The sequence below is a fragment of the Vanellus vanellus genome (genome assembly GCF_965231255.1).
Source record: "Vanellus vanellus genome assembly, chromosome: 1".
In the NCBI taxonomy this organism is placed as follows: Eukaryota; Metazoa; Chordata; class Aves; order Charadriiformes; family Charadriidae; genus Vanellus; species Vanellus vanellus.
The window spans coordinates 91,597,782-91,625,755 of record NC_138905.1 but is presented as its reverse complement, the minus strand read 5'-3'; the positions used below and the strand labels follow the sequence as shown (position 1 = coordinate 91,625,755).

At 49.5% G+C, this 27,974-nt stretch overlaps 1 protein-coding gene across 1 annotated transcript; it reads left to right on the top strand.

Annotated features, from left to right (window-relative positions):
* Positions 1–25: 25 nt before the first annotated feature.
* LOC309684645 (galactosylgalactosylxylosylprotein 3-beta-glucuronosyltransferase 1-like) lies at positions 26–27,455 on the top strand. The gene is made up of 6 exons (XM_082498228.1): positions 26–121; positions 20,344–20,492; positions 20,827–21,365; positions 22,701–22,997; positions 23,499–23,606; positions 27,403–27,455. Exons 2-5 carry the CDS (start codon positions 20,381–20,383, stop codon positions 23,583–23,585), a joined length of 1,035 nt encoding a protein of 344 aa, XP_082354354.1. The 5' UTR covers positions 26–121; positions 20,344–20,380; the 3' UTR covers positions 23,586–23,606; positions 27,403–27,455.
* The last annotated feature ends 519 nt before the right edge of the window (positions 27,456–27,974 follow it).

Below are 27,974 nucleotides of genomic sequence, written 5' to 3'. Positions count from 1 at the left end.
CGCGCAGGGAGGACACCCCTCCGCCCGGCGGCGGGCCGATGCTCCCCCGGCAGCCCCCGGCGCGGTGCCGCCCCGCGCTCGGCGCCCCGACATCTCCGCCGTGACCGGCTCATCTCGCCAGGTAAGCGGGACCCTCTTCCCCCCCTCCTCCCCCCGGGGCACCGGGTTTTGTTTTGTTTTGTTTTTTTGTTTTGGGGGGAGGGGGGGGATAGCGCTGGGGATGCAGGGGTGACCTTGCGGTCCCCCGGGTGCCCAGGGCTCGGCGCTAGCAGGGGCAGCCTGCCCCGCCACCAGCAGCCGGGTCCCCAAACTTCATCCCTGCTCAGCGCCCGAACCGTCTCCGAGCTTCACGGGAAGCCCCTATCCTTGCACAGCCCCCCCAAACCTCCCGGCCCGTGCACCTTCCAGAGGAGCCAACATCCCACTCCCAGGGCTGGAATTTTCCAGCTGTAGGGAGATGCTCCCGGTCCTGCTGTCTGTCCACCCGGGGGCTGCAGCAGCCGCCGGGATCTCCGGCCAGGTTACCCAAACGCGCGTCCCCGCCACGCCGCTGCACCCCCATCCCGACAGGTTTTATTGCGCCTCTTCTTGACAGATACCGGGGAAGCCGAAGCACCGAGGGCGATGGGGTTTGTGCTGGGGCACACACAGCCCCGGTGGGAACCGACCCCAAGTTGGCATCCCCGGGAGGAGCTCCGGAGCGGTGGACTGGGAGAGGGCAAGAACAGGAGGGCTTGGGAAGGTCTCTGCCCCTTTTCAACCCCTGCCTGGCGCACGGGTGTCTGCCGAGGGATGCGCTTGCTGGTTTTCTGGAGCACAGTTTGGGGTGGATGCTCCTATGTGAGTTGGAAAGTAGTCTTTTTCACCCTCCGGCTTCTGCCGCTCGCCCATCCAGCCCAGGGCCAGGCGAGAGGAGGGATAGGCTCAGTGGCCAGTGCGTGAGAGGGGGGAAAAACCCTCAGTTGCTGCGAATCTGGAGAGAAGCAGCTGGGTCCTCAGTAACTCCTTAGGCAAACCCGCCAAGGGGCAATTTCTGTGTGCGCTTGGGAGAAGGGGTGTTCAGATCAGTGGGGCAGCACCAAGCATCACCGTCACAGAGCAATAATGACAAGCAATAAATACCCATCCGGCAACTTGAAGCCCGCACAGCTCAGCGAGGAGTGGGGGAGCACAAACGATGCAGCCTCTGCAGGTGCTTTCAGCATCTTTCCTGGACCCAGAGGAGGCCGCCTTGTGCAAAGCGTGTATTCAGAGAGTATAGCAGGGTACAGCGGCTTCACACACGAGTCTGATCACCCGCCTCTGCTCGGGCTCAAATCTCGTCTGGTACAAAAGGGAAAAATGGATGGTCAGGTTCATGCCTTGCATCCCTGGACCGCTAAACAGCCTCAGAGAGGGCTAGGAACAGGGGCTCGCTAGCGAGTTAGGAGACGGGTGCACAGAGACAGCAGGACGGGATCCTTGCAGAAGGGAGGCCATCATTACTCCAAAATGAGATACCTTGGTAGGAGATTATGCGGAGATCAGTCTCAGGTAATAGAGAGGGTTACAGGGCAGGAGGGGGGCACTGGCAGAGCTGCGTGTGACAGCCTGTGTCACATCTGTTTGCAGCCACGCATGCTGCCAAGCCCCTTCTCTCCGTGCCTGGAAGCAGGATGCGGGGGCTGGGATCGCTTTCGATCGGTGCCTGCTCCATGATTTCCTGGAAGCTATCTGTTAGCGGGCACGCCTGGGACACAGCACATATGTGAGCGCTGGCCACCAAGCACACACTGTGCTGGCCCGGTGCGAGGCGAGGAGCCCGGTGGCTGTGATTCTTCTCCTCCTTCCCTCCCTTCCCGGAGTGACTTCAGTATCACTTTCAGGGCACTTTATTCTGCACTGAATTAAGGCTCCGCAGGGCAGTTAATGTACAGAGGTAGATGCGCTGGGCAGCTAACGTGTAGTATTGGGTATTTCAGGAATCAGATGAGATCAAATTAAAGCTCTTGGCTTCTTTGACATTTTTAGTGTAGTAGTAATAATAATAATAATTACAATAATTGATAAACCATTTAGGCAACCTTGCAATCCCAAAGCGATCCAACCGGCTGACACAGGGCATAGCTGAGATGCAGCCACCTTTACAGCAAAGGGCCTCAGCCTGACTTGCAAGATGCTAAGCAGCCACGGGATGGAAAGTAAAGCAATTGGGCTGAGGAGACTTGCTCCCATGGCAAGGATTTTTAATAAGCGAAGTTCCCACACTTTTGGGCTTTGTTACGGTGTCATTTGGGAAGACTGTTGCCTAGGGAGCTGAACAGAGCTATAGAGCAGCTAAACGTATGCAAGAGCGAATATACTTCTACTACGTTCAGCCCTCAAATTCACATTCTGTCCATGGTTTGGGAACGTCTTTGTGATTAGTTTCCTCTAATAGCATCTTCCCGATGAAGTGTCTGAGGTAGTACTGGACAGCTCAAGGCTGTGTCTCCTGTATACCCAGCATCCTTTCTTCTTGCCTGTGAAGCATCAGTACAGGTGCTTTCTGGCAGGGAACTTCCTTCTGCTTCAGCAGCAGACCAGGAGATGTCCTTAGCGTCTGAGAGCAAAGCCGTACCTAGCAGGCAGTTTGCTGGCAGGAGCCTGGAGTGGATTCACCCCCGCTGTACCCTCAGATGGCTTTCATAGAATCATAGAATGGTTTAGGTTGGAAAGGACCTTGAAGATCATCGAGTTCCAACCCCCCTGCCATGGGCAGGGACACCTCCCACTAGACCAAGTTGCCCAAGGCCACATCCAGCCTGGCCTTGAACACCTCCAGGGATGGGGCCTCAACAACCTCTCTGGGCAACCTGTTCCAGTGCCTCACCACCCTCACAGTGAAAAATTTCTTCCTAATGTTTAATCTAAACCTGCCCTCTTCCAGTTTAAAGCCATTGCCCCTCGTCCTGTCTCTACATGCCCTAGTAAAAAGTCCTTCCCCAGCTCTCCTGTAGGCCCCCTTTAGGTACTGGAAGGCTGCAATAAGGTCTTCCCAGAGCCTTCTCTTCTCCAGGCTGAACAGCCCCAACTCTCTCAGCCTCTCCTCATAGGAGAGGTGCTCCAGCCCTCGGATCATCCTTGGGGCTCTCCTCTGGACATGCTCCAGCAGGTCCATGTCCTTCTTATGTTGGGGACTCCAGAACTGGATGCAGTACTCCAGGTGGGGTCCTCCCTTCTTCATCACGGTGAAGTGCCTGCTAGCGGCAATGCCCTACACCACTGTTTCTCAGTGCCTTCATAGCTCTAACCCCCGCTGCCCCTCTCCCTGAGGTGCTGTGCCTGCCGCTGCTGCGGGCACAATCACGTCTGGATTCCCGCCAAAGCCTCGGGAGGCAACGTTGCCATCCCCAGCTGTGAGGAGCTACACCGCAACCCCATCCGCCTCCCAGAACTTCTTCCAAGGCCTCTTCTTCCTTCTCTTCAGCACTCCCAGTTGTCTTTCCTGTTCCAGCAGGGCAATATTAGGGAGCAATAAAGAGATGTCCTGATGTATGCTGCAAGCCTTCATATCTATGCCTACAAGGGATGAGATATTTGATAGGCTCCAAAGATGCCCTTTACTGAGCATGCAAAATTGCTCTGGGAAAGCTCTGCAATTATTCTGCAGGATGTACATAGGAAAGATGATATCTGTCCCCTTCCTCCTTGCATTTAATTGTTCCTAATAAAAGAAGAAGCCTAAAAAGGTAGTAACAAGCCAGACTGGAAGTCAGGTCCCACACACCTGCAGGGCCCTGGAGAAGCCTAGAATCGCTCTGCCCTTTTGCTCCTGGCCTTTCTGCCTAATAACAAGCATTATGCTCGTCCGCGCCGCTTCCCATCCTGAGATCGCAAAGTACTCCACGTACGTGATTAAGAGCACTCCCTGCCCACATACAGAGCTGTTTGTCAGGATGACTACCCCCACTTTCCAAGGGAGACACTGCAGCTGATAGCGTCAGAGCTGAGACAGCCCCAGATCATCTGTCTCCCAGACAAGGCCCCTGCATCTCCGAGAAGCACTTGCTGGGAAGCAGCTCAGCCTAACAGGACTGAGATTTAAAACCTACCAGTACCATAAAAGACTAATAAATACAGCGCGCGGATGACACCTGTGGCTATTGTCACCTTCCACTCAGGCACAGGCATGACTGCCTACAGCCCACTCTTTGAAAGGGACACTGGTCAGAGCCCACCGATTCCTCCAGGTTGGGGTATGTCTCCAGACTGCACCCCAACCTGGGGTCAGCATGCTTAGAAAAACTTGGTGCCTTATCCTTTCACGCTGTTTTAAGCTGTGCAGGCTCATAATTAAGAGCCTGAATTCTCTTCTAGCTCACTCTCATGTGACATTAGTGCTCCCGACGGTCTTTCCTTAAGAGCTCAAATTTATCTACTTTGCCAATGTTCCCAAGTGTTCAATCAACTGCCTTGTTGGCTTCTTCTGCCGCACAGTGCGGGGGGCTGTCTGAGATCCTTCTCCCTGAGATAAAAACATTGCACTCTGCAAATTCCTCAAATTTATAAAATGTGAGCTAAGTTTCCTCAGGAGACACAGCTTCCCAGGGCTGGGACACAGACCTGGGATCCGCAGCTCCGGCACAGGGACCTTTAGATTTCGCTTGCTGTTCGTCCCTCCTCTGAGCAGGTAATCCCACAAATGCTTGATACACATAGAGAGATTCATTAAGATGGGGCTAGTTAGCTCAGGGAGACAAACGAGGAGGGACATTGGGGTGAAAACCAAAGCTATCAGCAACATGGAATGGGAAGAAAGAGTGCCTCTCTACATGGCTTTTCTTAGTAAAGGAACTAGATTGTGTTCAGTAAAGTATGAAAGGTAGCAATTTGATGATAAAAGTAAGTATTTTCCCATGCTGTGCATAGTGACATATGGAACTCGCTGCTATGAGATGCTGCTGGTGCTGAGTGTAGGATTCGGGAAAAGAGGAGATGTTTTGATGGATAGTAGATCATTCATCACTGGACAGGACAGTCCATTTGAAATAGATCTAAATCTTCAGGCTTCAACCTGTCACAATTGTCTAGCATAGGATTTCTTGTACCTTCCGAAACCCACAACACTGATCAATGTAAGAGACAAAGGACAAAAGGAGACAGACACGCTCAAGTGAAGATCACTGGGGCATATTTTCATTTCCATGCAGAAGCAAAAAAATATGTGTTTTCCAGCCTGTGTACCGACACTTAGCTCTCATAGGTTTCGTTTTTGTCAGCTGGAGCAGGTTCAGGTTAAGTTCTGATGAGATTTGAGCTGGTCCAGTGGTGCTTCAGCTGCCACTTCCCCTGCCTAGGCTGTTGATTTTAATAGACTGCCAGCATCCTGGCAACTTTGTGCGGTGACGGTTTATGAATAATGCTGCGTTACAAAAGAAAATGGTATTGTCCTATTCTTTAGATGTTACCCCTGGGCAATGAGAGCAAGGGCATTTGTTCCCAGTATGGCCAGCCTCTAGCCAAGCAAAGTGCTGGGATTACTCGGAGCTGAACAAGGTTACCAGTCAAGACAACCTCAGCTCTGGATAAAAGATTTCAGAGCAGCAACGTTGTCTCATTCTGTAAGTTCACAGTGGGTTTGTGCGTGGGAGTACAGGGCACATGGGAACTGCGTTTTGCTAGCAAAGCAGGATTGCTCCTAGGCAGTCCTTGTGTGGGAGAACTTGGAGAAGAAGCCAAGGACCAGGCAGGCAGCGGTAGCTTGCAGACCCTGCTTCCCCTGAGGTGACGCTCCCCGTGCGGTGTTGCAAGGCAGCCTGGCTCCTGAAGACACTGTCTCTAAGGGCAGGGGTAGAGATGCAGTTTTAGAAAGGACTTCTGTGTCTGACAGAAATCTCCTGGTACCACTTCCCAGACACAGCACAGTTGATCCTTGCCTGGCAGGAGGAGAGGTTGCTGGCTCCTCTCCCCCTTTGTGCCCCGGTCGTTAAAGTCGGATAGTTAATATTCATCTCGCCCTGAGCCTTCCTCACTCCGAAAGCATGCTAAAAAACAGCTGTAAGGGGATAGTTCTCCTACGACTGGCAGATTTAATTTATTATTACAGTTATGTCCGTAGCTACAGGTCAGGCAGCAGTGCTGGGCTCCCTGAAAGCCCTGGCTGTGACCACCGCGATAGGACTGCCGTTCACCAGGGCAAAACTGCGTAAAGTGCCACCTTGGAGGCCAGTGCTGGGCAAGCCTGGGTGGCAGCAAGGGATCTTGTCCTCTCTGCAGTGCTGGGGTGCCTTCCTTTACTGTAGGTGGTCCAGCCTAGGGCATTCGTTAGGTCCCCCCTCCACTTTCTCCCGCACAGATCGCCAGGGTGATCTTAGCTTTCCCCCTCCTGATACCCCATGGTCTGGATCCTCCCCTCCCGCAGCCCTTCCCCCAGCCCAGATCCACACAAAGGTGAAAAGGAAGGAGGCGCGATGACTTTCCTGTATCTGCCAGCTTCCCTCTGCACCTCTGACGTGAATGAGGCCCTTCATGTGCTCCTCTTGAGCAAACACAGATGCTTTTGTTTTATGGGCTGGTGGGACGGGATGGAATTAATAAATCAGAGCGCCAGTGCTGTGCTGCCACATTCCTACAATTTTAAGGCAAGATCACACACACACACAAAAAAAGGCAGAAGCAAAATAGGCAATCTCTTCAGAGAGAGCTCAGATGTGTGACTGTGCCTCCTGCTTGCTGTCCCATTTGGTCTCCTGCTCCCTCGCCCTTGTTCATTCCTCCTCTTCTTTCTCCCTCTCTCTCATGCCCATTAACCTCAGCTCTTCTCCTCTTCCCTCTCCTTTCCTCAGGAACCAGTTTCAGGCACACCTTAACATCTCACCTACACCCATTTTCCTTCCCTCACCTTCCTTTTGTCTGCAGTTCCCTTACCCCGCATTAAGGTCCGCCCAAGGCTTGTGCATTTGGGTGTGAAGTTCAATGTCCCCTGTGCAAGCCCAAGAGCCAGGAACGCCTCAGCTCTTACGCTGTGGGCCAAAATATCTCCTTTTATACCTGCTTCTTCCTGTCTGCCTCAGTTTCTCCTCATAAGCAGGATGGGGCTGCCTGAGTGGTTCAATGACTGACTCTGGGGATAAAAAACCACCAAGTATTACTGTTCTCCTCTCAGACGTGGTCTTTAACAGTGTTCCTGCAAGCAAAATTAGATCCTGCCCCAGAAATGGCGGGCCCTCTTTCTCCTTGAAGTATAACCAGAAATACTTTGCCAGGCTTTGCCTAAAATGAATTCTTTTGAGCCAGATAACATGTTTTTTAACATCTATACTTGGCTACCATCAGGTGGTAAGGGGGCAGAAGAAAAATCTTTTCTCTCACCCATAATTAGCTAAATGTATGCCGGGCTTCAGGAGGGCAATGCATACCATGCGGTTAGCGTAAGCTACTGTCAAGGGGCTGAGACACGTCTTATTCACTGCAAGGTTTGTTTTTTCTCTAATGAGCTTAGGCACTTTAAAGTCATTTCCCCAGAGTGCTTATACATTGTTGTGCTTATCTTACCTGTGGGGGAACTGAGGCCTGAAGCAGGTGAAGTGATTTGCCCAGATCCACATACTTACGCATAGTTGAAGCCAGAAAAAGAACCAAGAAATCTTGTTTCACAGTTGAGTGCTTTATCCTCTGGCCTCGGAGGAGGCCAGCAAAGACCTTTATCTTATTTAGATGAGTGGATAGCCATTCCAAGAGGATGTTGGGGCAAGGGTATCTTTCTGTACTAATACGTGTCTTAATGAGTCCTGTTGCTAAGCGGCTTCAGTGATAGATCATGCATCTTCTTCACTAAGCATTGAAATAATTTTTTAATCATTAAAGCTAATACAGAATCCTCAGAAACATCCGAATCTCACAGCAGGGACTCAAATTAGCCAGCAAACAGAAACCAAATCCTGATTATCCCTGTGCACCTCTACAAAGCCCACAGGCAGCGTCTGCTGAAGTCAAACATGAGCCTGGCTGAGCTGGATCTCAGAGCTGGGCAGGGCAGTCGCAGGCAAGGTGGCAAATCCTACTGCTCCAAGGTCCACAGCAAGTTTCTTTCCTCCCTCAGACATGTGTGCCAGCTCCACGTCTCTATGGAGCAACAGCAAAGGAGGTAGGGGCACTAACCTCTGACTCCAGATAGCTGTGGTATCCCCTGGCAGGTCTTTAGAAAGGAGAAATTATTTGCATTGTGGCAAGTGCTATCAGGTGGTAGATCTCAGCCTGGCCAGCATTTCTCCCCACCCCACTGGGGTTTTTTTCCCCCCTTGGAACCTCCTCCTTCATTCTCCTCCATCAACCTCTTGCAGCCTCAGTTTTGTCAACAACTAGATATTTCAGGTGTCGCTCTCCAATGCAGCTCCCTATGCTGCCTTCATTCACACATCCCCCCTCTGCGGTAGGATACCAGCACCTCTTACACTGTAGCAGCCCATAGCCTTCTCCATAGCTCCTCCAGTAATCCCAGCGCGTTTCCCATTCTGGTTAGCAACTGTCATGCTGTTCCCTGTTTTCCTCAAAACTACAGGGCTGAGCAGCATGATAACAGGAGCTTTCTCTACAGCAGAAGTGATGTTTCTAACTTCCATGTTAGAACAGGACTCTTGGAGCATTGAGGAAAACACAACAAATCTCTTATTACTCGATATGCATCAGCAGCTCCATTACAAAGGAGGGCACAGGACTCTGCTTAGCACTTCGCTAAGATCATCGCTGCTGACCTCTACGCTAAGAAGACTTGTGGATGAATATAGGCTACCCCAAAGGATTCTTTGGGAAAGGATAATTAAAAATTGCTCCTACCACCTCCAAGAGCACATCGTGTATGGTGCTTCCTTCTCTTGTCACCCTCTTAACAAATCTGGTACTGTTCATGTGTCATGACCAGTCTGCCCACTTGCGCACCCAGTCACAACATTAGCCTGCTAGACAACCTCTGCAGACTTCATCCCACATAATAGCCTCTTCTGGAGGTACTGCAGAGGACCCCCATGGCTCTCCTGTCAACGTCTACTCCCATTCAACGCTAGATAAGCTGCCATCAGCAAGTTTTGTTCATAGTCCAGCAAGCCAAGCCATGCTTGGATTATAGCTCCCTGGAAGTCAAACCAAGTCCTGTAGCTGTTAAACGCTGTTGCAAAATAGTCACTAGGCATGATTTCTGCTTTTTTGTACTTCCTTCTGCATCACACTTACCAGACAGATAAAATCTGATACTAGATATTTCTCTCCCACCCCTAACATGGGTTCTGACCTGAGCATCAGGACAAAAGCAAATGGCCTAGAGATTAGTTACAGCAGCAGAATCAGGAGGCCAGTTTCTTCCTTCTTCCTCCCCAAGAGGTTTTGGGATGTTTCCCCTGCATAGGAACTGTTGCTGACCCTTCAGGGGTATTTTTGGCAGAGCTGGTAAGGGATGGAAGTAGGCACGTGCGCGTTCACGTGTGCGTGTGGGAAGCTGGGAATGCCTCACCTGGCTTGTTGACCTTCACAAACGTCCTCACACAGAACTGCTTTTGGCCTCACCCTGCTGTAGCTCAAAAACACCAAAGCACCTGTCACACTGAGGACACACAAGACAACCATCGACGGAAGGCCAGCATGCCAGGCACCAGTCGGAGATGCGGGGTGTGCGCACGCTTCCAGGGCTTTGGGGAGGAAGTAAGTGGGAGCAACAAACATCATCCAAAGGTTAGCCCAATTTGGGGAACACCCAGCATCCCTCTGCCGGGAGAGGGTTAATAAGTTGAAGGAGACCACTGCAGAAAGAGAGAAGAGACTGTTCACCAGTCACACAATGTACAGAATCTGGTTAAGGACAAAGACTCTGAAAAGCAAGTAGAAGTGTGCTCTGGGGGCAGGAGTTCATTGTCCAGCAATGACAAATCAGACCCCTGTTTAAGGCATTCTTGAGTTTCTAGAGATCCAGTTCCTAGTTCTGCAGACGCCACTTTTAGCAGCATCGCTGTCTGTGGGGGGACTGATCCAAAAAGCTCAGGAAGCTTTTTGATAACTGGAGGGTGCTTTCCTCCCCTCGACACATGGAGAGAGACAGATTCACCCCCAGAATCAGGAGAGATTCAGATGCATCTCTAAGATTTACAGCACCGGCGCATTTCTTGTTCCAATGAGACTGCTCTTTGTCTGCCCTGATGTTTCAGGCCAACCTGATCCGCCTTTGAAGTGAGCCCAAAGGGCTCTGAAAGTGCAGAGAAAGGTTCAAAAAAAGCCTAGTTCATGTCTCTCTCCAACCAGAAGTATCTGTCCCTCAGTTATTGTGCTCAAGGCCAACTGGCAGCCCCGTGGGTGCTCCCCAGCAGCCCCGAGGGCAGAGATGTAAGAGCTGCAGAGAGGCATCTCCCAGTATTTTCTTGCTGGTATTTGTGCAAAGATCCCACTCCAAGCTCAGGGGACAGACAGAGCAGGCAACTTACCAGCCTGGAGGGTAGCAACAACCCCTTATTGCATCCAGGTCTGGAGCAGCCTGAAGCACACAACTTCACAGATAAGCCCACAAATACAATACAGCATAGGCTGACCTCCCTCCCAAGAGAAGGTTTATAGACACCACTTTCAGCCCAGGTTACTTTCATTTGCTGTTCAGGAGCACAGCAGAGAGCAATCCCTAGACAAGCACTCTAAAAGAGAGAGCAGAGTTTGTTTCTCATGTTGTGAGCTCGTCTGCCCTCAATTCCCTCACAGCCTTCCTTGCCTTCCCAACAGACAAGCCTCTTCCATTTTAACTGTGCAAGACCTGGAAAAACAGAAAGCAAAACCTACACCTTTTCTTTCTGGTAGGACTGGATTGTTGTCAGAAAGGGGTATTTGGCTTTTGCTACTCCTCAGCTCCATCAGTTTGCCCGAATGCATTCACTGCATGCTTTTTCTACAAAGAAAAACTTCCTTCTGTCGTGATGTAGGGTTATCTTCTGCGGGTGCCTAAGTTAGATATTTCGGCTATTGTGCTGACTGCTCCCCTGGCATTCCCAGAAGGTGGGAATCACATATGAGTCTCTTGATCTCAGATGCTGTGGCATCTAATTTGGATGTGGCCTGCCTGTGGTCCAGAGTCAACAGCTTTCCTGTTAGGACAGGGAAGGACAGCAGGACAGCCTCAGCAGGACGCTGGCCATCACCTTCCTCCCCCTTCTTGTCTCGTTCCTTTCCTCCCTTTTCATTTCCCCCGCAGAGAGCAGGAGAATAAACGCTGTAGTCTTCTGACTCTCTGATTTTCATTCTGGTGTTTCTTTTAAGCGAGCGCAAGCTGTAAGATCAGTTGTGGCATTTAAGGTACAAATCAAGCAGCGGACCATAACGTATATCTATTGCAAGAGCCAATTCTCGTGGTGCCGCTTTATTTCTCCATTCTACTTTTGTTTTTAAAAGTGTCTGCATGACACTTGGATGCTGCACAGCAAGTGGCAAATCTAATGAGTGCTGATGATTTATTCGGAGGAAGAAATCAGAATTAGCATTTTGGACCATCTCCGCTAGTTATGGAGCGAGCATGTTTCACACAGCTGAGAGCTGCAACAGCAAAAATGTCCATCAAGGAGAGCAAAGCGGTGTTTCTCCTCTTCCCACTTCTCACTTAACCAACGCCTGCGTGATGTGGAGGCAACTCATCAGTGCTGGCCAGTGTCCGCTCTGTGTTAATCTATGGAGCAGCCACCCATGAAAACATTCTGCCCAAATTTGCTGTTTGCACGATGCTTTTATTGATCATATAATTCAGCCAGCCTTCCCAAATAAAAACTCCAGGGGGTTGTTGTCCGTACACCACACGCATCCTCGGCCCACAGTTGTTTCCATGCCATACGGGATCTGGACTCTGATTCTTCAGGGTGCCAGCACACACGTGTAACCATCAAAATGGCAGTATTACCACAGGTTTTAGGAAGACAGTGGACAGTTTTAGCTACGTCTGTGTTTTAAACGGCATAATTGCTGTTCCACTCATTTGCAGTGTGATTTCAGCCAGAGCAGCTTCTCCTTTGGTTTCTTTTGCCCTCCCTAGGAGTAACCGGGAAGTCCAGCAGGGAAGAGCATTTCGACATTGCCTTTGAAAGTAGGAGGAAAACAAGCTGTCTAAATCAATCGAGAGTGTGCATTAGTGATAGTATGTTCCTCTGGAGGTCTGCATTTGATGTCATATTGACACATAGCTGAGATCAAAGCCCGTCTCTGCATCCTGGCTGCTACCAGAAGAACTGCATTGGCCTTTGGGCCCCATATCTTTACAAAGAGCTTGTGATCAACGTGGTATTTTTTTCCCCCAAACAAGCACCTGTGAAACGTAATTATCCATCAAATAATGCCTAATGCCTTTTTCTCTGAAAAAGTAATTCCTCTCCATCTTTGAAAATGTTCTGGAAGCAAATACTATGGGTTTTTCCTTTTGCTTTTGCAAGAAACCTGTAAAATGACAGCTCCCACTCCCGCTGAATAGGCATCAGCTGTTAACTCAGTAGGGAAAGCTCTGGATGAAATGTACAGATACTTTGGAACAATCCGGTATTGTTTTTGCTTCCTTAGAATTTTTTGCCTCCTCGGGAAAAAAGAAAGCTTTTTTTTTTTTTTTTTTGGATAATGCAGATATTGGGCTGATTCACGCTGATATGTTTGGAATGATTATTCTGTAATAGTCATCAGCACCTAAAAAGGACCTCGGTTCTGCCAGAGCTCGGCAGCAGGGGAGAGAAGTCGACGTTTGAATAAGCCCCCGACTTCCCTTTCAAGAGAGGATAATTCCAAGCAGAGAGGTCTCTCAGGAGAGAGCTGGCTTTCTCAGGAGACATCTGGTACCTCCTGCTTCTCTTTGGGCCTGAGCTGCCAATCTTTCTCTGGGTATTTCTGGCACCCCTGGATTACGGCTCTGCAGTGCAGATGCAGAGAAATTGGGACGGGGCGGAGAGCTGTGTCCCTCTGAGTCACAGCCCACCCGCGCCAAAGCTCAGGGGGACGGGAAGGCGGTGACAGGTCGCATGGGTCGATCACGAAGGACGTTTGGGTCGGGGCTGATTAAAAATAGCCTGGTTTAGACCTCCTTTTGCAGGATCCGGAAGGCTTCCTGCATAGCTGGGCTTTGCAGCCAAGTTCAAGGTCTAGTCTATATCCGAACTGGGTTATCTGTGTTCCTGCTGATAGCCCAGATAGTGCCTGGATATCCTTGATCTACCTGGGGATAACAGGCTGAGCCACGCGCCATCTCAAAAGCATTGGCTCCCGCGGGAGACAGCCAGCAGATTTCATTAGCTTTGTCAACGTTTCTTTTTTGTTTTCTGTTGGGGTTTTTTTGCTTCTTTTTTTTTTTTTTTTGTTAACTGGGGAACAAAGCCCTGTATAAAGCATCCCCCTCCCCCACTCCGTGCTGCTTAGACACAAGCCGTACATCAGGGATAAGGATGCTCTCAGGAAAGGTGCGGTGCCGAGCTGTTTACGGACCAAGGTTGGAGGAAGATGCTTGACTTGGGTTCGCACGGGCGGTGGAGGGATGTGGGGGGTGCACAGCGCGTTCCCCAAGGACGAGCCCAGTTTCTGAGCTGAAGTAACTGCAGTCCCATATGGCAAAGGGATTGGAGCTGGCAGGGAGAGGATGAAGCCTTTCTTTACATCTGAGGAAGAAGCGCGGGGGCTTGGGAAGGGCGGCTGTTTCTCTGGGAGTGACTCACTTCCCAGGGAAGTTGTGTCCGCAGGAGCCCGCGCACCGAGTGACAAAGTGTAGATGGGGCCGAACCTTGAAACCCCACAGCTGCTGGTAGCTCTGCTCTTCCTGCCCATATTGTTTTATTATTTGTAGTTCTCTGGGTTTTGTCTCTCCAGGGGGCTCACTTAATTTTGCCTCACCCTCTGTCCCCACAAGCTGTAGGGAGATACCTCATTAAGATGGCAGGCGACACTTGCGCGGAGCCATTCACGAGGTCTGCAGCAGAGGGACAATTAAAACCCCAAGCAGAAGAGCACCCTTCCACCTTCAGGCAGGACCGTAGTGGCCTGCATTGCCCGTGCTACTAGGAGGCCAAGATCCCAGTTCTGGGTTTAGGAAAGAGTCTTTCCCTTTCCTGTACCATCATTAGCATTTACCTTCTTAGAAAAAAAAAAAAAAAACACAACAAAAAACTTGTCCCTCTTTTTTTTTTTTTTTCTCCTCAGCTTTTTTTGCCACCCAGTTCCAGCAGAGTTTAGGGGAGAAATTGCTGCTTATTGAGCAGAAAACCAAATCTCCCTTTTCCCCTTCTGTTTCCCACCCCCACAAGAAATACAGCTGGATGTGAACCCTCGGGCACTGTCCTTCACATCTAGCCTGTCTTTTCTGTCCTACATTGACGCCATTCCTACAGACCTGTGTTGGGGCGAGAGGAGTTCCACTGCTGAGAAATGTCCTGTTGTGGCTGTGTTTGCACAGTAATTACCACTGCTTATCCCAGAGCAGTAACCCGTTCCACCCACTTCTGTGGTTCCTTGAATCCGTCCTCCCACTTCATTGTGCTCATCTCCACCAGGCAGGAGACTGCCTGGTGAGGGAAAGCGCTGCAGCATCTTGGCGTGTCTCAATTTTAAACGCTATTGAAGTTTCGGCTGAAGGCTCTGATGGGCCCGAGGGAATGGGGGGAGAGGGGACAGCAGCTTCCTGTGGATTTCAGCAAAGCAGAGACAGAGCTGTTGCTGATCACCACAAATACCGGCGCTGCCATGAATTATGCATTCCTTGTTTAAAGAGAGGTCGCTCTCATCAATAATTGAAAGCTCCCTGCTCTGCCTTCAGCATCACGGCTCCCACACCGGGAGTTAGGGAACTCATGAAATCTGCACGGACTTCTTCAAGGTGGCTAGGGGCTGATGGAGAGAAGCGGCAAAACAAACCAAAAACCCTGCTGACAGTTTCGGTGCATGAAATTAAAAGTCATGTGAACCTGCTGGCAGCTCTGCTCCAGTTCTGCCCCTCACACCCCTCTCTCCTCCCCTCTCCACGCCTCTCTCCTCCCAGCTACGCACAGAACGGTAGGCTTGCAAACACGGTACAAACCAAGATTAGGTGGTGTTTCCTGAAGCTTTTGGCTCCATTAGCTGAAACTAGTTTGCTTTGGGTGCTTGCCTAGAAAAGCCTTTACCGTGGATGGTGGGATGTTCCCGGGAGACAGTTTGGACTGTGAAATTTGTCCCTCTGGGAAGATAATGATCTTTAGAGTCTGTCTCAGACTGCAGACATGCAGTCCCGGGGCTGGGGTTGGTCCAGCATTCAGGGTCTTGTAAACCTGGCTCAGACAGGCTGGCTGCCCTGAACCAGAGGCTGCAAAATCATCTATCTTTTTTTGCAGAGCAAACTTCTCGAAAGGTGTGGTTCTCGTGCTGAATCAGGCGGGTGGAGGGCAAAACTGAAACCTCAGAACGGAACTGCCAAAGCCTGTGTGATCCTGACTGTTTCTGAGTTATCAAAGAGGACATAAATTGAGCAGCTTTTTGACAGGGCTATAGGAAAATCGCAGGCACCTGAACTCACACGTCAGCCTTATAAACCCCAGTCAGCTGGGTCTCTCCCTACCTTTCACCTTTCTCTACCGTTCACCCAACATTTCCTTTCAAACTACTCTGCAATTCAGGGAGAAAGTCACATATGTGACCTCTTAAAGTTGGATCTGAACAGTGAGGCTGCCTGCGTTGTTCTCCAGCCTGGGAATCCTTATCCTTCTCCTGACATCTGAGCTGCCCTGCCTGTAGCAAATTGTATCCTGTGTTGGTAATTAGTCAACAGCAGATGAAGGGATCGGTCACACGTGATGCTCTGAGCCTCGGCCAGATCTTGCTTCTCTTCAGCATCAGTTTGGGGCATCCGGGCTGGGGCTGGGCTCTTCTCCCTGTGTGCTGCTCTCATTCTCTTCTCCAGAATCCTTTCAGATTAATGCTCTCTGCTGCAGTACATGAGCTTAAATGGAGACGGGATGCTGTTGTGTCCCGGGAATTGAGAAGTCTGACAAAGCAGCGTGAAGCAAGAGTAGTACGAGAAACGTTTTGTCCCTATCATACTCAGCTTTGTGCTATGTGTGTGTGTTTGTTTATTTTTTAATGGAGAACAGAAGATTGATGGATGAAATTAAGAAGAGGGATGTGTAATTGGAAAACAGCTCAAGAAGGCTACAGGCAGCATATTGAAGGCATCCATCAAACATCCAGCTAATGTTGTTAAGGGTGTGTAACACAAACTGGGGCTGCAGGAGACACTAGGAAAAAAAGAAAAGGGAAGACAAAGGGGAATAGGCAGGACAGGGGAAATAGCAGGGGAGGAGAAGAGCCAGCAAGAGAGTACAATCAATAATATTTGTATTGCAATCGCATCCAAAGGCTCCTGTTGGGATCAGTGCAGGACTGTACAAGCACATTAAGAGACAGTCCCTGCCCCCTACAGCTTAAACCCAGGAATTACGGGATGATCGCTGGAGATGGGTTTAGATGATCACAAAATTTTCTTCTGATCTTGAATCTCATTTAATAGGATCTGCTCTGAATGGGTTTAAAGGCAGAAGGAAGGTAGCTGGTTGTGCCAAGAATACACACAGTAATGCCTGCCAGCCAGGCATGCAATTAATCTGAGCCACTTAGGGGACTTTGGTTTTAATTATAAAAAGTAGGTAAAACTATGTGCAGTAAACCTCCATAAGCCCCACTGGGGCCGTCAGCAGATACCCAGAGGCACTGACATGTGACTGGGTTTTGATGCAGTGTTTTCAAAGGGATGGTCTGATGCTTTAATGGACCACTTCGTGGGAAATATTCCGTGCGGGGTGGACATTAAGAAAATGCAAAGGGCCTTTGTGTGGGGAAGGAGAGAAAATGAACGCTAAAATTATTAGTAAGCCAGGGGATTCCTCTGGTCCTGGAAGCAGGGAAGAAGAGAGACTTAAGGACTGAGAGACGGCAGGTGAAAGATGTCAAGGAACAGAGAAGAGCACAAGCACAATGGATGCAGGGGGGGCAGCAGGGGAAGAGAAGGTAAGGTTTTAAAGAGAAAATAAAGTATTCCAAGACAGATTTTCTGAAAACGAGGTTAAAGTTAGACTCCTCTGTGAGCTACACAAGTGACCTGGTGCTTTATGCGGGGTTTAACTTCTTCAGCATTGCATGCTTTGGAAAAGCAATAGAGAGAAGGTGCATGTAGAAATAAATAAGCAAGGAGTGCCAGGGGAGTTGCACACACAGACAGCATCTCTGCTTGTTTGCGGTGTTCGGGAGGCACGAACAGGACTGGCTGTGGGGAGGAGGAGAAAGAACTAGAAAGGGAATTCGTTAAAGCTCTTCTAACTCTGATCCACTCTCCTCTGTGCTCTCCCAGTAACACAGCTGCCACCGCCGCCTCCTCCCCTCCTTCCCTACAGAAGCGACCTGAGTTTGCAGCAGTGGCAGGCCCGCTGCATAGAAACTGCCTGTATAATTAAGGGCTTTTATTAAAGGGAAGAAACACTGGCTGCCTGACTCCAGTGCAGGGACATTTGTAATTGCAAGCATACTAGAGGAAGCAAGGAGCTGTGATGACCCCGAGCCGGGCCCAGGTGGACCGAGGTGTCTGCTGCTGCTACAAGGCAGTGCAGAGCCTTGCTTGGATTTCTCTGGTGGATTTTTCTGTTCTTGTGGCCCCAGGTGATGGGAAGCTTTGCTCTGTGCTGCTACGCTGGTAAGGGAAAGGATTTCCTGGAGGAAAAGCAGCCCCTGCTGTGGGTAACACCATCCTGCCCTGCGTCTAGCCTAGATCTGTAGCTTACCAAACACCTACGCTTTCGGCACTAAAGCTTGAAGGAGATACTTGTACCTGCCCTGGACACAGACATCAGAAAGCAATGAAGTTATTGCAGAGCCAGCGTGTTTGCTGCACAGGGCTCCTGCTGGCTTCACCAAAAGAATTCCATGGGCCCTTGGCCACACGGGTTCCTCAGCCCACTTCTTGAATGGTTTTCCATTGCTTGAAAGTAGAGGAATGGCCACCATGGTGTTCCCTGAGTGAGGGCGTTAGAAGCATTAGAGATTATAACCACAAACACCCTAGAGGGATTTGTCCAGTGTGGTACTTTTGGTGTCTAACACATAATGAGCTCATGTTGCAGCAATTTCCTTAATAGGGCTTGTAAGTATCTACTTGTGGGCCAGAAGACTTGTGAGATGTGCTAGTCTTCTGTCAGATTTGGCTGAAATGGGCTTGATAGTTATTGGCAGTAGGGCACTGATGAGCCCTGTGACCTTCCAGGAGTGTGGCTGCTGTCACTGCAAAGCAGAGCCCTTTCGGGCCAGCAGTCGTGTTTCTTCTCACATGATTCTCTAAGGCTGAAGCAGGGCAATCCTTCCCCTTTGGAGAGATGAGGGGCTGCTGGACTCGAATCCTGGGCAAGGAGTTTCCTTTGCACTCAGTGTGCCTATGTCCCTTTGAAGACCTTGGTTTTAGACAAAAGGCCTTCAGTACACCTAGGAAATCCCTGGCAGTGTAGGAATTTAGAGCCAAGCAATTCGAACCTCCTTTCCCTCCTTTGTATCAGGGTGATGTCATTGCCCTCTTCCCTTAAATTGCCCTCAGCCCAGGAGAGCAAGAAGGCCTTGGTGGGGCTGTGCTGTTCAGCAGCTCTCTAGTTCCCAGGGCCTGTGACTGTAGTTTCCCAACAGAAATCACTCTGCAGGAGGCTTATGGAAGTTTTATGCTCCCTTTAGCTTCCTAGTGAGCATTGCTGTGGTAGCGAGGAAGTCTACCAGGAGAAGTATTTGGCATCAGAAGGGTTATCCCAGACGAAACAGATTACAGATGTTACCAGGAGGGAAAGGGCACTAAAATCCAGCTATCAGACATCAGGCAACCTGCTTAGAGTGATAGCAGAAAGTCCTCAGATGGTAACAAAAAGTTTGCTCTGTACCATTCAGTGTTTCCGTGAGCCGCTGTTCTGCAGCATCAGAAGTAGATCCCTCTTTCTGGAGCACTGCTTTTGTTGGTGGTGTGTAAAAACAGTATCGGGAGATTTTGTACCCAGAGGGGGACCAAAGCAGAAGCTAGAAGTTGGAGGAAAATGTTCCTGACAGCATGCCAGAGCCATATAGAAGGCAGCACATGCACTAGACAAGCCCATTTGATGTTGGACTTTCAGAAGTCATCTCTGGGATCTCATGCTCGTATGAGTTACTGTGCACAGGCTGTTAAGGGTCTTTCAAACAGGTGAGCCAGGACTGGGATCTCATCATACCAGGGCTTTGCACAGGGCTGAATTATGTCCCCGGACAAGTGGTCTGCAATAGATGTCCAAATACTTTGGTCTGTATTTTACAAACTGATCATTAACGTTGGATACTTTGTTGAAGGCACGGCTACCTTGAGAAGCCAAGGATCTGATTTCGAGACAGACAGATTCCCATAACTGGTGGGAGCTGAAGGTGCTCAACAATTGTGAAAAATCAAGCACAGGACTACTGTAGCTTGGTCCATCTGTAAATAAGCCACCCCCTGTTGTTGGTTATTCCTGATACTTTTGTCTTTTATTTCTCTTTATTTTCTTTCAGTTCCTTATAGAAGGAGTTTTGAAAACAAACGTTAAATGTTGCAATTCCTCAGATCTCATGATCATGTACATTACAGAAATACTCAGAAAGAAATTAAAGCCTTCTGAAGTCTGTGATTTAAACTAAATGCTGCAGTGGCCAAACACTGCAAGCCGGGAGTAGAAAGGGATGTGGAAGAATTAAACTTTCAGCAGGCATCACCAGTGGTGTGGAACGACTGAGGCAGGGGGTTCATGGAAAACTTAGCAGGTGATAGCACGTATCATTCATTGCTTCAATGCACCTGCACAAGGAGGATGAATTAAAACTGAAGGAATGAAAGAGATGTTGGCTATCTTGAGGATCCCTCAAATTTTCTGTTTTGTCCACTTGCGCATGCAGGAGCACAGGTCTTGCAGACAGCTTAAAAAAATTTGAAGCAAATTAAATGGTCGCCACAAAGCTCAGGAATGAATATCAGCCCCAGAGAGGGGGCAAGTAATAGTCTTCAGAATCAGCAACATGAACGACCCCGAGTCAAGGACAGTGGGTTCATCATGGCGCAGTGGGAGGTTCTTTATAGCAATATAAATAGATAAAAGCTTCTATTCAATAGCACAGGAATTGGCCAGGGCAACTGGATGGTGGTTCAGGCCTGCAATATTAATGGGGATCCTTGTAAACTTATACTTAGACAAATGCTTCGCTGGTTTGGTGCCCAACACTTATCATGCCTCCCTCCAAACAAGCCAAACTCAGTTTATTAGTTTGGCCTCTAGACTTACTGTCCTAATGCTTGTGGTGACTGATATTTTGGAGGCCTTATTCTTTCTTCTTCGATGAAAGGTAGAGAGATGCCTGGGCATTGGAAGCTCTCTGCAGCATGCTGAGGAGACGTAACCTTCTTACCACGCTCCTGATCGCCTTGCCATGGGCTCTTCTCCTTACTTTGTGGCACCAGTACCCAACCACCCGCTACCTCAGCCTGCTAAGAAGTAAGTGCAAAAGTTCTGCTGTCAGTGTGCTGGTGATCGTGATGATTGCTGGTGCGAACCCTCGGTAGGAGATGCTCTCTCATGGAATGGGTTAAACAAAGACAAACTTGCCTGAAGGTCTCCTCAGGGTTTGCCTGCAGCAAGCACACAAACTGTTCTTAAGAGCGTGTTAAACATGCACCTTAGGCTGGCTTTGGGGAGAGGATGCGGATGTGCTGAGCACTGACTCCAGATAGATGTGTCCCCAGCCACTCCCTGGAGAGAAGGCAGCCCGGCAGTGATTAGTTCTCTAAAATTTTTCTTCTTCTTCCTTCCTTCTTTCCTCTTATCCCAGAAGAGACAGATGAGAACGTGACCTCTAAAGCTCTTCTCAATGGTACATCTGCACTGAGAGAAGAAGGCCTCCCATCATGCATTCGGCAGCAGCAAAGCATAGGGACAACACCTAAAGTCATCCAGAATTATGTGTACTCCAGGCCTCCCCCATGGTCAGACACCCTGCCAACCATCTTCGTTATCACCCCAACCTACACCCGGCCAGTGCAAAAAGCTGAGTTGACCCGTCTGGCCAACACCTTCCTACACGTACAGAACCTGCACTGGGTGGTGGTGGAGGACTCGCCCCGGAGGACCAACCTGGTATCCAACCTGCTGGAGAAGGCAGGGCTCAACTTCACCCACCTCAATGTGGAGACGCCCAAGAGTTTGAAGCTGGGACTGTCCTGGATCCCATCCCACACCCCAAGGGGGACGCTGCAGAGGAACCTGGGGCTGCACTGGCTGAGGGACAGCTTCAGCAACACAGCACCACCAGAAGGGGTAGTGTATTTTGCCGATGATGATAACACCTACAGCCTGGAGCTCTTTGAAGAGGTAAGAGCTGTAAAATTACATGGGACAGAAAAGCAGGATACAGCTGCAAAGCTTCTTAAGGCCAGATGCATTTGCAAAGACCTCTAAGATAGGGCTACCATGTGGACTTTTAGCATCAACTAGGAGACAAGGGCTCTGGCAAGCTGCCTGGAGCCGTCCTTGCCCACCCTGCACTCAGTGGGAGCTGGGTATAGGGCAGATGCAAACCTATAGTTATGCAAACCCAGTAGCCATACTTGAAAGGGCTGAAAGAGCGAAGAGCACATCCATTGTGGTGTAGGCTGCAGATGCAAATAGCCTCTCACAGAACGCTGCGCCAGCTGGAGCCCCTTTTGCCAAGGACCAGGGAATATCTACTCCACCAGAATTTATACCTTTCCTCAGGGAGAGCTGACCTGATTGAAATAAGTACTGAAGACAACTTTCTGGCAAAGCGTAAATCTGCACTGTTGTAGGGGTGTGATGGGTAGGGGATGTTAGAAAAGTTGACTGACTTTCTAGTTCACCTCTTCTCCTTGGCTGCCCTTCTGTACTCTGAGTTCCAGCCACCACAGCAGGGCTGTGCCCCTGGGATCGCAGAAGCTTGCCCAGACTTCTGCAGGAAACCTGGCTTTTGTGGGATGCCAATTCTATTGTAAACTTGCAAAAATGAGTATTCAGTAAATTCCTTTGTCAGCAATTTAAGCCAAACTGTACTACACCACTGGAAATACAGAGTTATGCATCAGAACACATTTCCAGTTTTCAGAATTTTTTAGATCTCTGTTAAGCTCATCCTTTCTTATTTCTTTCCAGGTCTTTTCTGACAATTTCAGTAAATCCCCACTCCTAGGCAGTAGCCATGGATGGAAGAACAAGAGTGGGGGGAATTTGCAATAAATGAGGACAAAGAAGCATCAGTCAGGGAGGGAGATTACTTGCGTGGGGTAAAGTTGGAGTGAGCGGAGTTGATAATACGGCGCTAGAGGCCTGGTAGAATTTGTGTTTGGTGTTAACAAAAATGATAAAATTTTACAAAAAATGATAAAAGTTCAGATGAGATCAGAAAACCAAAGGTTTTCCTTCTTCTGAGGGACTGAACGTGGGCACGGAAAAGCAGTGAGTTTGGTGTTCAGAGAAGAACGTGCTAAAACAGCCTTGTGGCTTTGCAAGCTGTAGCTCTTCAAGCAGCAGCAGAGGTGAACAAGAGCTTGTGCTGCCGAGAGCTATGCGATTGTGTGGGAAGTCAACGGGGGAGGACAGGTGCCAATGAAAGCAGAGGATGGTACACTACAGGGGTTAGGGCAAACCTCGCGGGGCTGAATTCTCACAGCACTGTTTCTTTCTGTCACACAGATGCGCTACACAAGGAGAGTGTCGGTCTGGCCAGTGGCTTTCGTTGGGGGGCTGCGATATGAATCCCCAAAAGTGAGCCCAGCAGGGAAAGTGGTGGGCTGGAAAACCGTCTTTGACCCGAACCGGCCCTTTGCTATTGACATGGCTGGATTTGCTATCAGCATCAAGCTAATTTTGGAGAAGCCTCAGGCCAGTTTCAAGCTGGAGGGAGTTAAAGGAGGCTACCAGGAAACCAGTCTGCTGAAGGATCTAGTGACTATGGATGGGCTGGAGCCCAAAGCAGCCAACTGCACAAAGGTGAGTAGGACAAGAGACCTTGAAGATACTTTCTCCTCGCTGGGTCCTGGCTGCTTTTGCAGCCTCCTGCCATGCTCCTCCACCTTCCACTGTGCCTGCCCTGTGCTGGCACATGTCAGCGCCGAACAGTGCTGGGAGAGACGGGCAGAGCCTGCCAAATGCTTCAGAGATGGGAAGCTCAGAGAGTGCTGAGGAACAGCTAATGCTATGCACTCTAACTGTGTTAATAAAGAGCCTCAGCCGTACAATTCGCACCCAGATCGCTTCTCCAGAATGCAGGAGGATTGGCAGGGGGTTGAGTCTGGGGTTTCAGTGAGAACGATCCCTCCTCCTTGTCACTGTTTCATGCTCCTGTGAAGTCTTTCCGAGGTTCAATCCCTTCGAGTCACACGCTTCAAACACTGCAAGCCCCCGGTTGCTGAGGATCCCACCCGATGGATACGCCGCTCTCGGCGTTTCCATGGCATCCAGAGTCCCTGAACTCTTTGTGATTCCCTCTAGGTATTGGTCTGGCACACAAGAACTGAGAGGCCCACTCTGGTTAACGAAGGCAAGCGTGGATTTACAGACCCCAGGGTAGAGGTGTAAGCAGAGAGCCAGCTCCAGGGTGTGAGTACCCTTGTCTTTATTGGTTTTGGCAAGGCAAATAATCTGTACCTGTTTCCTTTCTGATGCTATTATTTCCTCACAGACTGCATATATGATTGTTCCAGCAACTCCCTTACCATGTGACCCTTTGCACAAGAAGTAGATCCTCGTCTTTACCCACTTACAGTCTGCATTTCATACTCGTTCAAGCCTCCTTGCAGTTCACACAGAAGCTTTGCCTGCACACAGACAGAGAGAAAAGTGGCAGAAGAATCTTGTGGTTTTTACTCAGTAATAATGACACGCCAAATTTCTTGCTCCCCAATTTCTGCCAGCTCCAAACTGTCTTTAATGTGGGAGTTGTCCTACAGTGTGTGGATCACACTCCTGCAGACGAGCTTTTCCCCAGCAGCCCTGCCACTTCTGAAGTGCTTCATGCATCCACCTTCGGCTTTTATCCTGCATAAACAACTGTGGTGTGGGTGCAGCAGGGAAAGGCTGATGGGACACTTAGATGACCTCAAAACAGGAACCAGCAAAGAGCAACCTACACAGACTTACAGAGTTTGAGGGGCTCGGTACAAACATTACCAGAGCTAGGAATACATCTGCTGCTCAGGAGAAAAATTGAAAGCACGAGGAGTGCCTTTGTGGTCCACAGAGCCAGGTTCAGCAGCGGGATGGGCGATTATGGCAACCACCACAGGTCAGGGCAGGAATGTATCAGAGATCAGTGATAACGTTCTTAGAAGTAGAGATCAATGAAGAACAGGCTTCAGAGAAGCTATGACCTCCTCTGCCAGCTGCCATGCCCTCTGATCCCAATGTCTGCCCTTGGCAGATTCCTAACCCAAAAGTCCCAAAAGAATAAAGGTATCCAATGTGGGAGTACCCAGCTCTTTCTGGTATGACTCATATCTGTGGCAGGATACAGGATGCTGAATGATTTACTCCTACTTTGGAAGATATTCCAGGGCTGCTTCCAGTCCTGACCCCAATATACATCTCAGCTCAGCTCTACCAGTGGAAATAAAACTGACAGCTTTTATACAGGCAGTATACTCATGACTGACAGCTTTTATACAGGCAGTCATGAGTATTTCAACTTCTGCACTGATGTGCTGTGTGCATTACTAGTAGCTGCATACAGCATTTGCACATCATCTCATCACCTCTGAGTGACAGCCGTACAAAGTGCAAAGCAATCCCCACGCCTGTACGCCCAGCAGCAGATGGGAGGGACAGGAGTCGGTTGCCTAAACGTAGACATCTGGTGCCACCATAGGGACCCTGGGGTAGCCTACCTGGCCTTCCTGTAGGCCACAAACTCTGTACCATATCTGCCAGCTTTTTATTAATATCTCAGATAACCTAGCAACCCATAAATGATGCTAGACATCTATGCTTAGGCAGCAGCCCCTCTTTTAACCTGTGCTGCTGTGAAATCCACTAGCAGTAACAAGCTCATTTTACATATTCACCCATGCCGGGTCTGCAGTAGGCTAAAAATACGATTGACCAAACTCAGCTCATAAGGACTCAGAATCCAGTTAACTGGTCTGGAGTTACCACTTACTTTGTAAAGTATAAGCAGGCTTATAAAAACTCCAACAGCGTTGCCTACTTGTCAGAGGAGGGGTTGACTGCTCCGCTCTAGATGCAGAGTGTGGATGTGATGTTTTCATAAATGCACCATGTATGTATCGGCACTTTTGTCCTCCCCCTCTCTCCCCAGCCAAATGCTCAGCCATCCTCCATGAGAAATGCCACACACCTGCTATGGATTCTCATGGGAATGGCTCCCCGTAAGTCATTGTTGTGAGAAAGGGAAGCCACCAGTCTGAGAGAACAAGACACTGCCACCCATTCACCAGGAGGACTACCTGGATGACCCAAGCCATCTCTCAGGGTGCTCTCAAGCCAGAGCCTCGACTGGGCCAGATCTGTAGATTTTGAAGGAGCTTTCCACTTGCATTAGCAGAGAATTTGACTGCAATCCCTTCTGCACCACCATCTGCCATGTTGGGGAGCTGCTCTGACCTGCCAAGTGGGCAGGTGGCATCCACTCCAGGAGACACCTGCAAGGTAAATTGCTTGACCAGGCAGTCGAGCAAAATCATTAGATTTCTCCCCCCTTAAAGTTTTAAATTGAGATCTCTGCTGACGGCCACGGTGTTTTGGAGGTCCTTACTATCAAGGCTGCTGAGCTGCAGAACCTTGACAGACATGATCTAGATAAGCCAGCGCTGAGAAAAGAAAGAGGTAAAATTGCTCCCCTGAGGATGTTCTGTTCTTAGACACAATAGGGACAATATTTCTGTCTTTCCCTCCTGGCAATTAGTCCTTGTTGAGGATCAGATCAAGCCAGTCAAGTCCCAGACCTCCCAGAGGCCTCTTTCCCCTTCAATGCCTGCGGATGTGAGCCAGGCAGACATTGCTTGGTGTGGGATTTGGTGCTCTGTTAATGTCTAGTTCGACCGCTTGCATGGCTGCTTGGCATATGTGCCTATTTGGTGGATTGTCACAGACACAGTGTAAAGGGACCTGCTGATCATGTGAACTGTGAAGATTGGACCTCAACGGGTGCTGCATAAAAACCAGTTATTTTGTCCCAGCTGCAGTCCACCGTCTTCTTTGCCTGCATTCCCACCACCCTCAGCTGTGTCCAGCGGAGTCTGAGGGAGAAAACTCTATGCTCCAAATCAGAGCAGATCTGCAAAGGGGGAGCAATAAGACACATCTGAGTTTTGCTTTTCACGAGGGACAAGAAAAAGAAGAGCTCAACATTTGAAAAAGGGAAAGAGTTTTTCTGTTCTGCACTAGAAATTCTGCTTTTTTTTCTGCCCTGAGAACCACTAGGCAGGATCTGAGATGTGCTGGGATTGAGGATCAGGGGTGAGAACGTCAGCTACTTCCCCAGCCTCTTCATCCAAAGTTCCCCAGCCTCTTCATCCAAAGTGGAGGAGCAGGAGGGCCAAAAAGGGCATCTCTGAGCCCATCTTCAGCTGGACAAAGGCTTTCACTGTGGAGGTATTGTGGAAAATGTCTGTAAGGCTGGTCTCTCAGAAACACCATGGGGGCATGCAGAGTAGGAAAGGGAACGTAAAGGATGGGGAAAATCCTTGGGATTGTCTGTATTGCAACAGGGGCCACAGAGCAACCAACAGCTATCACAGCATATGCCCCTGCTGGCTGTATTGAAAACCCCTCGAGGGCTTTGGCTTCTGAGAGCAGGAGATGGAAAATAATTTTGCTTCATACTTTTCTTCATTAAAGCCCTGAAAACTATCACTCAAGACTGGTGTTATAAAAACGACCTATTCTTATTGTGAACATTTATTTACAGGCATCTGAGAGAGTTTGCTTCAGTTAGCATAGGACTTCTGCTGCCTTGCGATATTTGGAAACAGGTTCACCTGCATTTCAGAGCTTCCAGCCAGACTGAACAGGGATCCTCAGATATCACCCTCCTGCTCTTCCTTAAAAAAAAAATAAATAAATAAAAATCAGAGAGGTTAAAGTAATTATTTTACTGGTGAAAAAAAAATCCTTAAATCCTTCAAAACCTTTTGCTAATTCATAAATAAAATATCCCAGCTAGGACTCTGCAGTGCGGATAGACCAAGCAGCTCTTCATCCGTATCCTAGCCCTAAGCTGTACATAGTGTGGTTGAGGAACCTGGTTGCTGATGCCTGCCTAGTGTCTGCCTGAACCAGGGGACAGCCTTGTTGGAAATGCATCTCCTGCCCTGTTGTACTGGATGTGGTATCAATACCTCTGTCTCCTTCTTATCTCATCTTATGTTTGTTTTGACAGAGGCAGCGAGCAGCGATCGTTCCCAAAGTTTCTCAGCAACCGCAGCCACTGCACGCCCTGCCTGTTCTGCCCAGCCCTCTGCTCCGCTGCTGGAGGATGATAAATGCCCCCAAAAGTCACCATGCTGATCAGTTCCCACTGTCCAAAAGGTGGTAACAAGCGGGGACAGAGCCGATGCGGTGCCCTGCAGTCCTACAGCTCTTCACCTTCAACTTCGTGCACTGGCTCCCGTTCCCCACCTGGGAGAGGAGTGCTTCCCTTCTCCTGCCGGCTCTGTTTTCAACCATTCGTTAAAATTTATTAGATGTGATCTCCGTTCTCGACTGTGCCAGCATAGAGGATGAAATCCAGGATGGGTGCGGGTGCCTCTGAAGGTCTCTCCTGGCATATCGTGAAACCTGAGCTTCAGTACAGCGGCTGTGAGCTGCAGTGGTTCAAGGACAGGAGCTGTCACAAAAGCACAAAGGCGGACCTGTCGGCCTGAGGCTGGTATGCTCTCAAAACAGTTTTAAAACAAAGCTAGCCTGAGAGAGGCTGTCCCTCTGAAGGATGCACTCAGACACCTACAAGGA